The sequence below is a fragment of the Stegastes partitus genome, unplaced genomic scaffold, assembly GCF_000690725.1.
Source record: "Stegastes partitus isolate 25-593 unplaced genomic scaffold, Stegastes_partitus-1.0.2 Scaffold232, whole genome shotgun sequence".
Classification (NCBI taxonomy): Eukaryota; Metazoa; Chordata; class Actinopteri; family Pomacentridae; genus Stegastes; species Stegastes partitus.
This window is the reverse complement of record NW_007577963.1, coordinates 99,088-115,918: the sequence shown is the minus strand read 5'-3', so window position 1 is coordinate 115,918 and position 16,831 is coordinate 99,088. Positions and strand designations below refer to the sequence as shown.

General features: G+C 45.3%; 1 protein-coding gene across 1 annotated transcript in view; it reads left to right on the top strand.

The window, feature by feature from the left end:
• The window catches only part of dagla (diacylglycerol lipase, alpha), a 37,469-nt gene that overhangs the window by 2,543 nt on the left and 18,095 nt on the right, over positions 1–16,831 (top strand). Inside the window, exons 2-8 of the mRNA XM_008281360.1 lie at positions 13,931–14,032; positions 14,162–14,373; positions 14,541–14,642; positions 14,741–14,879; positions 15,040–15,127; positions 15,953–16,087; positions 16,186–16,263. Coding sequence (XP_008279582.1) covers positions 13,938–14,032; positions 14,162–14,373; positions 14,541–14,642; positions 14,741–14,879; positions 15,040–15,127; positions 15,953–16,087; positions 16,186–16,263 — 849 coding nt within the window. The 5' untranslated portion in view covers positions 13,931–13,937. The remainder of the gene's footprint in view (positions 1–13,930; positions 14,033–14,161; positions 14,374–14,540; positions 14,643–14,740; positions 14,880–15,039; positions 15,128–15,952; positions 16,088–16,185; positions 16,264–16,831) is intronic.

Here is a 16,831-nt window from a genome sequence, read left to right as displayed (position 1 = left end):
GATATCACAGCACGCACTGTAATTATGAATTAGGTCTTTCTCTAACGGTGGATCCAAAGAAGCCACAAATCAAAGGACATCACCGATAATGTGGAAGGACCGTAGTGATGATTTGCATGCAGGTGTGTGTTTGTGTCCGTCCCCTCCCAGACAGGCAGACTTGGATTTATTGCAAAATCTCTAAACTGCAGCCATTAACAGACTGTTCGCTGCAAGTGTGTGAAAAATACCAATTTAATGTTCCACAGTAAATTGAGCCCACTGCTGAAACCCTATGGCTGCAGCCGTGTGTTGCATGGACAACGCTGCTGCAGTTATTTCCAGTATCTGACCAGATATAATGACAAGCAGAGCTGTACATGGTTTGTGGCAGGAAGCCACAGACAGGTTGGCAGACCACATATGTTAACACCCCAGCACACAAAAAACATTCATGTATACACAAACACACGCATGCAATCTGCAGCGCACATACTATCACATCCACTGAAAGAAGAGAAAATGGAGTGGGAAGAGGTGAAAGGGATTGAGTGGGTGGCAGTGGGAGAAAAAGATGGAGAAAGAGGCAGAGGGAGAGTAGGAGTGAGTGGCACATGGCTTTCAGTCTAAAAAAAGATGAGCAACACGAAACCAAAACCAGAATCTGGATTAGCTAGATAAGGAAGAGGAGGGGGACAGGGGAAGGCTGGAGGAGAAAATGTAGGTTTCCTCTGCACCGAAAATGGTGCAGATGCACACGCTCAGTTTCATGCTCATAAATGTCCTCTAAAATATGAATACTGAATGAGTGTGTGGGTAGGAGAGAGAGCATGAAGATGGGAAGACGGAAGATGAGAAAGAGAACGGGTGAGATGGAGAAAGGAGAGGGTGTGATTCTTTAGGATGGACAGAGCGCCGCCGTAGTGTGACAGATTAGGGAGAGACCAGATCATTAGAGACAGCAGGAGCAGAGCCAGGGATGTGACAAATGCTGGAAAGAATCTTGATCTGAATGGAGTGTAACACTGACCCAGGCAGAAAAAGAGAGAGACTGGAGCAGATGGATGTATGACAGCGAGCAGAGAAGACGGAGAGATTTGGGACTGTGCTGCAGTCACACAGTCATGCCAACCCAGTATAACCTCAGCATTTTTTTGCAGACAATCTTAGCCTGTCTCTCCAGTGTGGTGCCCAACACCTCGCTACATGCCAAGCCCTCTTCGGCTGGCCTCCGCCGTCTCATCCAGCCAATAGTTTTCCTCCCTCGTTGATTCCTATTGATTTTGACAACATAAAGAGCTACCTGCAGGACAAGAAAGTCCCTCTGTCTCTGCACGACTGACTGTGCTCACAGAGGTTCTCTTTAATAGTAATGGTGCGTTACTCCAATAACCCTTTAACACACATAAGGCCAGCAAAACCACACGGCTCTGATGGGAGTCAGTCCGGTCTAGTTCTGGCTTAGCTTTGCAAGAATGTGAGAACATCCTGGATGTGTGAACGTCACCGATGCCACACCTTTACATGTTGTCCAGTCAAGACGTTGTTTTCTGAAGCACAAAACAAGTGTCTTCGCTATTTTAAAAGACATAAATTTTTGATTCCAAAACTGAAAGCACAGCATGAATATTCACATCCCATGGATCAGCACGAGACTTGCTGCAGAAACTAAACGTGCTGCAGTGAATAACGTCCATCATCTCTACACCTTAATCCTCACCAGGGCCATGGGGGGGCGGAGTCTATCCCAGCTGACTCAGGGTGAAGGCAGGTTCACCTGGACAGGTAACCAGTCTATCACAGGGCTACACTTAGAGACAGACAACCAAGCACACTCACATTCACACCTACGGACAATTTACAATCACCAATTAACCTCAGCCTGTTTCTGGACCTTCTAGCTGTGAGGCCACGGTGCTAACCACTGATCCACCTGCAGCCCTCAATAACATACATTCAGGATGTATTCAGATCCTCGAGTGAAAGGTGGAGTCCGTTCTGCTGGACACGCCTCTGTTTACATCCGTCCTCTACTCTCCTCCAGCGTGCATCCTCCTCACAGCTGGTGTGTCCGTACAGACATGTGAATGCATGAAGAGTCGTGTTTACATACGTGGCCTAACCATGACCTACACCACGGATCTCCAGCTCTGGTCCTCATGAGCTCCTGTCCTGCAGGTTCTAGATGTTACTGCAACACACCTGACCCAAACTAATGGATCATTACCAGACTTGTGTAGAACTTGACAACAAGCTGTTGGAGGTGCATTAATGTGAGTCAGGTGTGTTGCAGTAACGTCTACAACCTGCAGGACAGGAGCTCACGAGGACCAGAGCTGGAGATCTCTGGCCTGTCCAGATTACAGAATGGATTCCATGGTTGTGTATCTGCAGGCCAAACATGACTAAGGTTTAGATGCAGGTTTGTGGTTCAGTGGCAGATATTTACTCACTGACTATCGCTTGATCCCAGTTTTGGATGGACGGCGAGAAAACCAAATACAAATTTCGGATTGGCATTCAGTCGTATCACCCACTTGGCAAAGCGAACGGGGAACCTTCATGTTTGGTTAAACCACATCGCTACAGTGGTGTGTTTTATTTTATCTTTTTATTTAACCTTTATTTAACCAGGTGAGTCCCACTGAGATCTCTTTTCCAAGGGAGCCCTGGCCAAGAGGGCAGCAACAGGGTTACAACAATACAACACAACAAATATAATAAATGATATATAAACACTACAAATACATGAAAACATCCAGGACATGACGACTCATCTAAAGCAGCTACAGACGTCTGTTTTTACAGACTGTAACAAACATAGCCGTCTAATACCTTAAACAACCTGTCGTCCTACGTGTTAGCGCCAGACTAAATATGGGCACCTGTGAAAAACCACCCAAAATCTGTTTCCTGCTCCCCTGTAGGTCTGAGAGGCACGCATTAGTCGGAGTCCACTGGTGACACGTTTTCACACCATAAAGGATCCAAATGCTGTTATAAAAATAACCGTCTTCAGCGGCATCACCACCACCCAGCTCTGTGCTGTCGATGCAAATCCTCATTTAGGTGGTTTCTGGAGAAAAGTGTTCTGAATGTTACAGGAGGTCCGTTTTCGTATATCTTGCTCTCGTAGAAACGAGGCGGTCTGGTCACATTGTCACTGGGAGAAGTCCAGCTGTCCACAGTTTGAAGAACCAACAAACTTTGCACGGTGACGTTTTAATCATACAGCAGATGACTGTTTGACACTTAAATTATATTGCAGATGACGGGTGAATTATCAGTTTAAGGTTTGAAGTGATCTGTTAAAAGTAGTAGTGCTGCTTTTTGAAGGCAAAGTGACACTCCTGGAAAAAACAGGCTCATTTTAACGTATTTATTATTTTAAAAAAAAATCAAAAAATCAAAAAAAAAGGGGAAGAGTGTTAGAAGTGATTGTGTGGCGGTAACACATTCATCACCGGTTGGGTTGGTTGTATTCCCTGGTTATGGTAATGGGTTAGTATTGCTCAGCTGTTTGTTTTCAAACCGGTTTGTAGGATCTGTTCTCATCTGTGCGCGTGGAGATGCTTGCTAGACAAACTAAATGTTCCTGAGCTTGGTTACAGTGATGATAGATGGAGAGGTTACACAGGGAGAGGATGTGATAGAAAATAAAAAGGCTGTAACCAGCAGGCTGTGAGCCACAGCTTGGCTCGATGCTGCTGTTGCTGCAGCAGACTCGCTGTGTGTGAGATGGACGAGTAGGATCCTGAAACACCTGCTGCTAGTCGCAGCAGATCAACCTGCTCTCTTTACATGGACGTGCAGCACTTCTGGGCTCTGAGGGGATTTCAGCTCGCTGTTTGTGCAGATTTCAGATTCAGGTCCCGTATCTGCGGCTCCCTCAGGAGCGTACTGTATCGACATATCGACAGTGTTCTGTGTAATTATTTGAGCAGTGGGACCAGGTGAGTCGAAACTTTTGCCTTTTATCCACAGCGGTGCGAACGTGTGTTTGCTGATTTGTAGGAAGAGTTAACACAACAGCTGGAGTTTAAACTGTGTGTCGGGCCGATGGTGAAGAGCTGCAGCTGACAATTCAAACACGAACACAAAATGTCAGCCGCTGTGCTGCATACCTATACCTTGTTTGTGTATGTCAAACACAAAGCGTGATGACGGACGGATAGCCCTGTCATTGTTGTTACATCATTGTTGTTGCATCACGTGGGCACGGGCCCGGCACGCTGCAGCACGCTATGTGAAGCACAAAAGCATTGCTCACATGCAGGATATATCATAGGCTCTCCACAAAACACATGTCATTTGGATGCAGATGGAGTCACTGGCTCAGGAGGAGAGTCAAGAGTTTGCATGACTCATGCCTCATGCAGAATTCATCTATCAGAGCCGAGTCAAGACCAGCGGTTCAGCCTGGAGTTGTCTGTAGTGGAGTTGGCTGAAATGTCAGGTTTTAGACGTTCAGATGCTCCGTTTGATCTCAGGCTCCAACACAGCAGGTGTGTGGCAGCTTCAGGTGCTGCTTTAAGAGCGTTTATTGCTTAACGAGGTCGAAAACTAGAAACTTTAAGTTCATCTCATTAACAAAATTAGGAAGTTTCTGTTATTCCCACAGCAGCAGTAATGGCCTGGCTTGGCATTTACTTTAATCTGACGGAGCGTATTTAACAAGGAGGATATCATTACCTCGCTGAGCACAGGATATGCAAACTGGATCAATTTGCTCAGTAATATAGAAATTGTGGCAATTTGGACGATGGAGTTTAGAAATGTGCTGCTGAAGTGGTAATAAACAGGTTGTGGAGACTCGCTGAGTGTGTCGGTGGACATGCAGGGTGCAGGACGGTTTCATCCTGATCAGTGTCTGACATGAGCGTTAGACAACAGACAGGAACATGATACCAAAGGTCCGACCCACTACTGCTGACAGCACGGAGCGCTGTATGCACAATATACAACCTAAATCAGATTTGTGCGAGCCAGAGTGAGATGTTATTATATTTATGACAGGAAACGGTTTCATGAAACAAAGAGCCACGCTTTGCTCATGAAAAATCTATGAACCCACAGAATGCCGACGCGTAGAAATTAATAAAGATATAAAGTTGTGTTTATTTTGTCCTGTGGTCTGTAGCGCGTCTTTATTCTTCAGCCTCAGTCAGAAACATGGTGCGTACGTACACGTGATGTGAAGACAGTCGTAACGTCTCCTATTGATTTTAAACTAAACCTTGCTGTATGCTTCAGTGTGCTATGTTGATGACAAGTCCTCATATTGATCTTTTCATCACAATTTGTGCTGTAGCCTCCCGTGTTCAGGTGTTGCTTGGCTTTAAATGACACCTTTCTGAGTGCACTGGATGCCCGCTGTGTGAAAGTAGGGTCTGTCAGCCACTTGTGCCGCGTACAGGTTGCGAAATGATGGTTGTGTTGCCATAAATCACAACAACCCGAGTGTGTTCGGGGAGGTTTTCACTGAACCTTCTTTTTTTTTAATCATATTTTTTTATTGCACAGTCAAAACACACAGTAACGTGTTTCTAAGAGCAGGATTTGGCAGCCTTTGTGTGTCTTCATCCCCCTTTTTACTGATAGAAGATTAGGAATACTTGCATAAATTGCCCTCGTTGTCAAAGGATTGTGTTATTTCACACTCTAAAATCCAATTTGCTCGTGTCATAATGTACGTCTTAATATGTGGAAGATCTACAGTTTTCTGTCTTTAATTATCTTTATAGAAAGTCAGTTCTGGTTTACTCATAAATTCTCAGTTAAATGAGGAAGTTAAGGTTTGATGTGCACCGAAGCATCTACTGGAGTTTAAATGACTCATCATACCTACACGTCGCTCACACGTCAGCCGTACTGATGAGCAAATTCTTCATGTCATCCATTTTTAACCAAATCAATCTGCGGCGTTCTAAGAGACGATGACCTGGAGCCTTCTGTACAGTAACTGTGATGAGGGTCGACTGGAATTCATCTTCAGTTTTTGACTGTAATTAATGTCGCTCTTTAGAAATGTATTATCTTTCTCATCAGTCAAAAAGGCTGCAGTCTCTGTAGGCCGTTTAGCACGAGAGATCGGCCTGTAGTTCCTCTAACGAGACCCCCTCGTTAGGCCGCCGCCTTTGCTCGTTCACACTGTACCAAACAGGCATGCTGCGCTCTCATGTCGCGCGCTGGCGTCGTGGAATCAGAGGTGTGACATGTAACACAACAGCCTCGGCGGCCAGTGTGGCGTGTCCCACCGTGTCGGCGCTCCCGCTATCAGACGGAGGCTCGGCTACGTGGTTTAAAGGCGCAGCAGCAACGCCTCCATGTCGAGGTGGACGGGGGTCTGTGAAAAACTAAAGTTGGACATAATGCCGGTGTAATGTGTTAGAATGTGACTGTGGTGCATCTGCTAATGCCCACAACGGAAGCCAAACGGCATCGGTAATAGGCCAACATCCTCCGGCTGATTGATGGGAAAGCCCTTGAGAAGGAAACTGCTATTAGTGAGGATGGTGGGCTGAGACACGAGACTGATGGCAGGAGTCCTCCATGAGATGAGGCCAGCAGGGCCGCTCTCGTCAGAGGTCAGCACCGATTAGTCGTATGGAGAACTGATTACAAGAGTCATCGGCTAGATTTTATTTATGTCAGCGAGCAGCTTGGTGCTCTGCCAAGGTTACTGGGCTACGGTACTCTACGTGAGGTTGGACCGCATGAAGAAGGCATCGCTCACTGGAGGTGGAATCAGATCGGATCTTGAGTCACAGCTGCACACCTCCAGGACATCTCCAGCTGGATCTGGAGTGTGCTCTGATGGCTAAAGGGACATTTTCCTGAGGTGTTCTTTGCATTGATCTCCTCTGGAGTGATCAATTAGAAATATTGACTGACCTCGGACTCTGTGGTTACTGTTGTCCAACACGGGCCTGAAAAGTGAGAGTACAACCTGAATGCAGAGCGAGTGACCAGAATGTCGTCGGACCCGCTCACGGTCGCGTTAAACATGATATATGAGTCTACAGGAAGAAAAAAACACGACCGGTAGTGACCGCGTGGCTCCAGAGATAACTGATGACAGTCATGGTCAGAACAATGCTCGTCTAAGTCTGTTAATGAAGTGGGTCACGGGTCAGAACCTCTAACCCATTAGTCAGGTAGTAAACGGACTCAAATGTGAATCTATTAAGTAAAAAGTGAAAACATTGTATTTGAGCCCGACCGATTCTGGATTTTTGGGGTTGATATGAATTTCAAGCCCGACTCGACCCAACCGTCTGCTCCGATGTGTGCTCTGCTGCATGTGCTGCACTCAGGGTTTCTAAAGAACCTCAAGCTGCTTCTTCTGTACTCTTTCCTGGAAAAGAAAATCTTCATTGGTGTGTTTTGAACAACATATACGTCTGATAATATCTCCAACTGTTGGCTTTGGGAGGGTTCATTATTCTCTATCAGTATCGGTGATGTCTCTGGACTGTTGGTCGGACAAACAGTTTAAACGTTCTGCCTTTAGGTTCATACGATCAAACAGGAATCAGTTTTGAAAACATTCTTCAGCTGCAGCCGTCGTCCTGAACAGATGGTCCAAAAGAAGCCTATGATCCAGTTTAATAAGTAAGAGAAACGTGAAATACAGTCATGACTCAATAACCCAGCATTAAATGTAAAACCTTCTTCTATGTCGGATATCAAGGCTGTCGGATTGTCCAGACGGAGGTCCAGATACGAGGAGGGCTTGATGCTGGAAGGCTCATTAGTTGTTCATTATTGTTCATAGTTGTTATAATAACTAGTAGGGCTGGTCCCAATAGAACTTTCTGCTCTCTGGGTATTCAGGCCCAATTAATGATGGGTATCAGAATATTGGGTGCGGTCGGGGGACACTTCCACCCCGGGGCAGCGCTCTGACGGGGTGGAGGTGTCCAGAACACACAGGCAGTACTTGGCTGCTGATGCTAGTTTAGTTAGCGCTCACACTTCTGTTTCCTCCATCGGTGGCGGCGGGGGAGTGGCAGATACGCTCCACCGTTACCATCCATGTTTACTTCCATAAACACTGAGCACGCTCGCTGCGTGTGACGTCGTCGTGTCCTCTTCTGCGCATGCGGGACACTTTTGGCTCGTATGAAGTTCACACAGCAGATCACATACAAGTCGCATTGAAGTGGAAACGTGAAGGAAGTCACAAAGAAATCCTCATTGAGCATCAAGTCCTGCAGTGTGAACGTAGCCAATCTGTGGGATTGTTCAGTCAGATAATACGCCGTCATCCTGATTGGTGACATTAAATGTCATGTCGGAGTCACAATCCAAGGCTGTCGCTATGTTAAGGCTGTTTTTATGGGTTCTGTTGGTTTTTCTAAAAACCTGTCGGAGAGCAGGTTTAGGATTGTTGAGGGTCGATTATGGAGTCACGACTGTATTTAAAATGACAGTTTGCTCGTGTGCATAACTTAGTGACTGCACGTTAGACTGGACTGATACTCATCAGGATATCTGCTTCGACAGTTAGAAAAAGACAATGTGGAAACCATAAATCTCACTGAAGTCTGTGACCCTGATAAGTAGCTCAGGAAACACTCAGATGGATGAAAGCAGCTGAACTTCCACCTGAGTAGATTTACACTACAAAAACATTTCACTGTTGCTCTCTAATCCCAGTTAATTCACAATTATGTCAGTGTTTTTTCTGCTGTTGAGGACTGTGCTGGGAGTTTAGGCCACATCCGAACAGCAGGCCTGGAGGAGAGTGCTGATAACGGGTCCCCGGCGGTCTGGTACGGGCCTTCACGTTAAAGAGATCTGTTTGGTTTCACTGTCCTGGTTGTTCTGGCCTAAATGAGGTTTTTAGGGGAGGGAGCTCACATATTAATTTGTTTTCTCCCCTATTTCTCCCTCCTCTGTCCTCTTTAATGTTGCTCCAACCCACATAGAGTATCTGTGAGGTGACTTCTGTCATGTGAACCCATTCTCATGCCCTTGTTTCCTTCACTCTCTGCTTCATGACCAAGACGAGGAGCTGCAGCCGATAATAAATCACAGTTGGAGCTGGAATCTGTAGAGTTCACAAATCAAATCCTCTCTTTCTTCTGATGAGTTTGCTTTTGGGCTTGTTTGTTGTCTTTCTTCCTCTTCTCTTTATTGCCTCATTTCTATGAACAGCCAGAAGCCAAACTTTACATCAGAGTGTCACAACGTTTCCTGTCGACGTCTGACAGTAAACAGTGTTTTTAAACCTACCAAACACTCCAGCAGCTGATTTCACCGCGCTGTGGCTGAAAGTCGGCCAATCAGCCAAACCACCTGCTGTAGGGCTTTGATTGGAGGCAAAACCTTCGTGGTGTCGCCTCCCTGCTCAGGTTTGACCCCCTTTAGCTCTCATGGTTTGTAATCACGTGCCAGCACAGATCAGGCCAGGTTGTTGTGTTTGTATCACACTGAAGGAGTTCGCTGTCACTGGACACACCTAGAAACAAATCTATTATAATCTCTACAGCGTGTTGTTCACAGAAATGGAGGAATGTCGCGTTATACTCGTAGGACCGTTGTGTGCATTTAATTACTTGTCTGTGTTTCGAGAATGTTGTTCAGCGTGTTGTCAAGCAAACATGGCGAGTGTGTGTCAGGCTGGTGAGGGTCTGACTGTGACCAGAGCCAGGAGGCCAGCAGCTTAAATAATCCATCCATCCATTACCTACACACCGCTTAGTCCTCACTGGGCTCGTGGGGGGCAGGAGTCTATCCCAGGTTCACCTGGACAGGTAACCAGTCTATCACAGGGCTACACTTAGAGACAGACAACCAAGCACACTCACATTCACACCTACGGACAATTTACAATCACCAATTAACCTCAGCATGTTTGTGGACTGTGGGAGGAAGCCGGAGAACCCGGAGAGAACCCACGCTGCACGGGGAGAACATGGAGACTCCACGCAGGAAGATAAAGATAAAGATAAAGATAAAGATAAAGATAAACTTTATTCATCCCGAAGGAAATTGTTTTGCCAGAGTACAGTTAAATTCCAAATAAGAATAAAAATAAAAGTAAAAAATAAAAGTAAATAAAATAAGAATACAAGTACCAGAGAAAATACAAGTACCAGAGAATTCTGAATAGTGCTCCCGGGTGTCCTCACCGGGACGCCTTCTAGCTGTGAGGTGATGGTGCTAACCACTGCTCCACCTGCAGCAGCTTGAAATGATGACCACGAGACCTCTGAGCTGCTCCAACAGCCATAGCGGGCGGTTCACAGGCAGGCGGGTGGTGAGCTCCTGTTTTCTTAAACTTATTCACAAACTCGTTCTACCAGTCGTTGCTTCTGCTCTGCAGAACAGAAGAAAAGGAAATTATTGCCGTGCCCTGCGTTCCTCGTTATATGACCTGTTAGCTAAAGACGGTGCTCGTTATTGTTGGAACAGAACCATCCAGGTCCATGTTGGAGATGAAGCTATGTGGATATACAGCAGTTGGCCCGTTTCCAGGTCACATCTTCAGAATCGTCAGTATGGATAGTATGGCTAGAAATAGAATAGAATAGAATAGAATAGAATAGGATGCTTTTATTGTCATCATGCACGGAGTACAACGAAATTAAGAGACAACTCCAGTGGTGCAAAATACAAGCTTAAAAAAGACAAATAAGAAGATCTAAATATATTTAGGAGCCAGTAGGACGTAAATACAGTCAGGAATGAACACCGTGGATATATGAGAAATATAAATAATATATATACAATCTAATATGTAATAAATAAAAATAGTTATAATATAATATAAATAATGAATATATATGATCAATAATTCAGGCTTCAGGACCCGTATTGCTCTGGGATAGAACCTGTTGGTGGTTCTGGACCTGTATATTGTGGACCTTGTTATTCAGCAGATTACATCGTCCTTATAACATATTTATTCTGAAACCTGAATTGTTTACATCGGTGTGTTTTTTCTGCCCGTCTTTGCTGCTTCTCATGGCACGCTACCACCAACAGCAGATCAGTGGAATAGTGTGAAGCTATTGGCAGTGATGGTTCTTGCGTCACTGCTGTGCGTATGTGGATGTCTGAGCTCTCTGACGGGAGGAAACGAAAAGAGCTGAGAGCCGCTCGAATAACGTTGCTCCACACATGGCGTTACTACAGTCTGCTGATGAAACGACAGGCCGGTTCTGAAACGCTTTAGAGAAAACTGAACTGTTTTTCTGCTTCTTCCTTCCAAACATGTAAAACAAAGAGATGTTTTTTTGGTGCTTCTGAGGACATTGGGTCAGTGTTGTAAGTGTTCCTTACATCAGCCACAGGAACAAACTGTACAACAGCTGCTTTGTGGATGTGGTCAGTATTCATATATCTTCATTTATCACAAGTTTATTGGTGAGAATGTGTTTTGACAGATAAACTAAACCAGGAAAACGAATGTGTTCCTGCTGCTGCTGAACATGAAGCAAAGCTTCTGCTCAGGAGGTTATCAGGTCACTGTGATGTCACCGCTGGTGGACTCCAGTACCGGACCAGTTTCATGTGTATAAACTACCAAACAAATCACTGCAGTATTTAGAGCAGCATCGTGCATTTAATAGGTGAAAAGATCCCACATGTCCCAGTGTTTGGTGGCACACAGTTTGGAATAATTAAACTGAGCAGTCCAGTATTTCTGCATCAAAATAAACGTGTCCGGTTCTTGTTGTTCCAAACAGAAAAGTCCAATTCAATACAATATTGGATTTCATTGATCAGCGTTCAGCGATAATGCAAAGCGGTGCAGGTGTTCGGGCGCCGTTAGGAGCCTCTTGGGAAATAAAACGAGAAGTGGCACATGGCTGAGCGTCGAGGATAATAAGATGCAAAGAAGTCTGACATATGTTCTGAATTTAAACTTTTACGGACCGAGCATGAGCACAGGATAGAGCGGTTGTTTGCCAGCGCCGCGCTCCCGGACCCAGAACAGAATTATTTTTACAAGTTTTAGGCCCAGTGGCCTTGGGGGGGGTTCATGGAAATCCATTCTGACAACAAGGTCTCCAGTGTTTGTGTTTAACAGAATACAGAAGGGTTTGTAAAAAGCTGCTTGTGAAGCTGCACAGAGGAAACGCCAGAGTGTTCCTGTGATACGCTACACATCCCTACTGAGAGCTATGTAGGTGGGAGCACAAATGCTCAATGAAGGTTTCTTTTTTTTTCTTTGCCTGATTTCTTCCTTCAGAGGTAATTAGGTGCGTTCTCGCTGAAGTACGAACCATGAACGGTATATTCTCCGTCTGCACGAGGACTGCTTGTTTATGTTTTCAGCTTATTTCACATTATTAGCTCGGCTGGATGCGTCACTTCTGTCCTTCTTAGTCTGAGATACCTTAAATCCCTCTTCTTTTCATGAGAATGTGTTGAGCTATTATATTTAATGCTTTTAAGCACCAGGAGCTCGATATGCAGACTTAGGATGATCTGGTCAGAGGCGGTTTAGTCACAGGTGTTATTTTTACAGCACATTAATGTTATTAAGTTGGATTTATATTGGCAGGCTGCACTTCTTAAAATGAAAGAGAAACTCATCAAAGCATCCTCTAAATTTTACCTAAAGAACTGGAAACACAAAGACATCCGTGACATTTACGCATTAAGTCCGCTTCGGTTCTGCTGCAGTGAAGCTGAGATTCTGTGCAAAACTGAAACAGGAGCAAAGACACACGAAGCCAAGAAACAGAAGTGTGAACAAACTTAACAAAGGAACGCCAAAAAAACAGTTGTCATGCCAGCACTCGGTCCAATCTGACCATTTGCTACCGGAGCTCAGTTCAGTGCACAACTCCACACTTTGGTTTCGTTTGATCCGTTTACAACAACCTGAACTTTGCCGCTTTTGCATTTGTTGGTTTATGATTCCACCGCGTTACCTCTGCAGCTACAGTCAGTGTCATGGAGATGTACTGGACTGCAACGGTCCCACATTTACATGTGAACCGGCGAGCGGTGCATCTGTCGCTCTGCTATTGTGTGCAGGCACGATGCAGAGTGAGACTTTAACAACTACGATGACTGTGGTATTTAAGGAGGGTGCTGCCAGTTGCTCAAGAGCTGCAAAAATGTTCTGAAACAATACTAAAAAGCAGAGGAGTGTTGGACAGTGACCAATAGGAGATCTTAAAACTGTGTTGTTTTGCTCAGCTCGTCTCTGCACCGGGTTGTATGCAGTGAGTCGATGTTTTTGGCGTGAGCGATGGCAGCCTCTTTCTGACAGAGCTGAAAAAGCTTTAGGCAAATATGGAGGAGCCATAAAGGCTGTATCAGCCTGTATCTGCACCATAAGGCCTGCATCAGCCTCTCTGTGGCTCCCGTCTCCCTACCATTTCCTTCCTACGGTGCCTTTTACAGTTCATTTCAGTTTAGCCTAGAGGCGGCTTGAGTAATCTCGCCGTGGTTTTTCAGCAGAGAATGGACAGAGACACATAAAAGAAGCTTTTTCACATCACCAGTATGCTAACATCATATTTTACAGCTGGGCTTTTTTTTTTTTCTTTCCCGTCGCATTTTCTCTGCATCCCTTCACCCACTTAGTCTCATCTTCTCCACCTCCCATTATCCTTCACTCTCACTGAAATTCTATTTTGGTTATTATCCCTGCAGCCCTCTCTCACTTTTAGCATGTTGAGAATTTAAGAAACAAAAAAAAAAAAAAATAAATGCAAAAAGTAAGCGTCCTGTCACGTTGGTGATGCAGAGCTTTGCATAAGATCCGACCTGCTGTTTGGCTCACAGACATCTGTGCCGGTATAAATGAGCGCTTGTTCATCGTTTGTTTGTCCTGTATGCTGTGCGTCAGAGTCTGATGAGGACTTCAGGTTAAACGCTGGTGATAAAGGGAGGCATGGCGAGTGTTGAATCCAAGAAGCTTGGTTTTAGGATGACGTGGTGTGTCCCTGAAGGTTTCTCCATCTCCTGGGTTTTCCCACAGGGCAGTGATGCCTGGAATGGTGATGTTTCGGCGGCGCTGGTCAGTTGGCAGCGATGACCTGGTGCTGCCCGCCCTCTTCCTTTTTTTATTACACTGCATCTGGTGAGTCACTGTTTATTCCGCTGTATTGATTTTTTTTCACATATATATATTTAATGTTTAATTTATCTGTGAATCTCTGCGGAGACGGTTCTGTGGGTGGATCATTACTTCTGCACCTTTGCCTTTCAGGTTGGTGGTTCTGTCCGTGGTTCTGTTCGGCCTGCCGTACGGCTCGGACCAGTCCTGCTCTGTGACGCTGGTGGACCATGGCCGAGGGTACCTGGGCATCCTGGTCAGCTGCCTCATCTGTGAGAGCGCCATCATGTGGCTGAGCATGAGGGGCAGCATTCTGTACACGCAGCCCAGGGAAGCTGTGCAGTACGTCATCTATATACGACTCGGTACGTGAGCTCCTTCCTTAACCAGGGTTATATATCGATGCTCTCCAGGACTGAGAGGGTGGTTGTGAGGGTTATTTGTGGTTTTACATTAAGATTTGAACAGTGTTTGTATTGATTGGATGGATATTGATCATTATTCTCCTCTCGCTCTCTCCCTCTCTCTGCAGCCATCCTGTTGGTTGAGCTCGTATACGCCGTGGTAGGAATCGCCTGGCTCGTCCAGTATTACCAGCCGTGCTCTGATGTCACTGCCAAGAACTTGGCTTTGGGTGAGAAGATAAAAGGGAATCAACATGGGAGTTGACATTTTCGGATAGAAGGGGTTTGTGGTGCTCGGATGTGAATAATGTTTTGGTGTTTTCTGCAGGAATCGTGGCGTGCAACTGGCTGGTGATCTTCAGCGTCTGCATCACGCTCATGTGCACCTTTGATCCTACGGGTCGGACTTTTGTCAAACTGAAAGCGACCCGTCGGCGTCAGCGTAACCTCACCACGTACACGCTCAGGTACCAGCAGGCACCTGGATCCTCTGTTTCTCTCTGCGGCTCTTGTTTTGTCTCGACACCGAACTTCTTGTGGGAAAAAAGCAGCGAGTGCACGTCTTGCTGTTTTTTTTCCCACAAGTTCAGTCGTGACTGGATGATTTGTTGTTTTTGTCTCCACTAGACACAGGCTAGAGGAAGGCCAAGCCAGCAGCTGGAGCAGGAGACTAAAGTTCTTCATGTGCTGCACAAGAGCCCAAGATACACAATCAGTGAGTCACAACACATACTTGCCCGTTTCCTCTTTACTCTGAAAGGAAACGCATAAAGCAGTTTAAAGCAGGAATATGTCGCCCAGAACGTCCAGCGAGGCAATCATTTAAATAAGCACTGACGGGATTAATCAGGACTGGACATGCAGCGGTGATTTACTCAGCTTAGCACTGACATTTAATATAAACTATGAATGTAAAATGAATTCATTTCAAATCAATTTACAGGCTGTCAGCAAAAAAAAGTAAAGCTCACGAAAGTAAGAACAAAAAGCAATTGTGAGAAATTGCATTCTTTTAAAAAAAAATTAAAACTAATATTAGATGTGGTTCCCACAGTGAGCCGGTCCAGCTCCAGTAACCATCTCCGTCACCGTCACCGTGCACAGCGGTGAGGCAACTGGTCGATTAATGTGTAGAATCTGCAGGTCATGGTTCTTCTTTTTGTTGTTGGTGGATTTGAGAAGTCAGCGCCTCACCGTCGGGCTAAATCTGTGTTTCCTCATTTATGAGATTGCAAAATTACATTTACGTTGGAGAGACATGTTTGTCCGCCCATCCGTTTGTGCTGATGATCGTGGTGGCAGCAGCAGTCCAGACGTAGCACCGATTCCCAGCTCTTTCTGGAAGACGTGCTTGTTGTTGGAACACCGTCAGGCAGCATAAAATGATCCGTTTTCACTTTTTCAGTCCCGACGTCACTCTGGCCGGTCATGCCGGTAATGTGAGGTAGTTTAAATTTGACACGGCGATAACGTGTCCTCTGTGGCTTTCTGTTGCTCCGCTTTATCATCACGTTGTTCCGTCTGCTTCTTTTATGTCCAGGATGCGTATTCAGAAGTGGCCAGCCTTTTTGCGGAGTTCTTCAGAGACCTGGACATTGTGCCTAGTGATATTATTGCGGGCCTGGTGCTTCTCCGCCAGAGACAGAGGTCCAAGAGATCGTCTATCCTGGACCAGGTGTCACTATCTGTTTAAAAAAGAAGCTTAAAATCTGCTATAAGATATATTTAAACTGTGTAATGTGTATTTTTTCTGTTCTCTTTTCTCGTTCGAAGGCCAACAATGACATCTTAGCCTTCTTATCAGGAATGCCTGTCACTCGAAACACTCGATACTTGGACCTGAAGAACTCGGTGAGTTTCTTCTGTGCCATTATTGACAAAGCCAAGGTTGAGCTGTTGTAACTGATGCTGAACCACATGGACTGTTGTGAAAGTTTTATCGTAGTTAATGAAATGCTGGTTTCCAGTCGTGCAGCATACGTGTTCTTCTGAGTCCTATTTACCCTCTAAGACAGAGAGAGGCCTCACTTATAATAAGCTTAATAAAGATTTCACATTATCTCCAGGAATAAAGAGAAACTGCAAAACATCCAGAATAAAAAAATGGGACAAGACTCAGAATCTCTTGGATTTGTGCACATTTCACACAGCGCATAAAATAACGGCATCACATCCAGCAGTTAGTCTCCTGAGATGTGTTTTTATAAAAGCAGTTTCTCTGCGGTGGTGTACAGTATGTGTGTGTGTGTACTGTGTGTGTGTGTGTGTGTGCAGGCATACCGACGATAAAGTAAAACCACTGTGTGTTCAGCTGAAGTAAGATCTGAGGATTTGAATCATATCACAAGATTTCTGAATGTGCTGTTACTCTTATTATGAAGTTGTTCTGATGCAGGTGTGTGTGTGTGTGTGTGTGTGT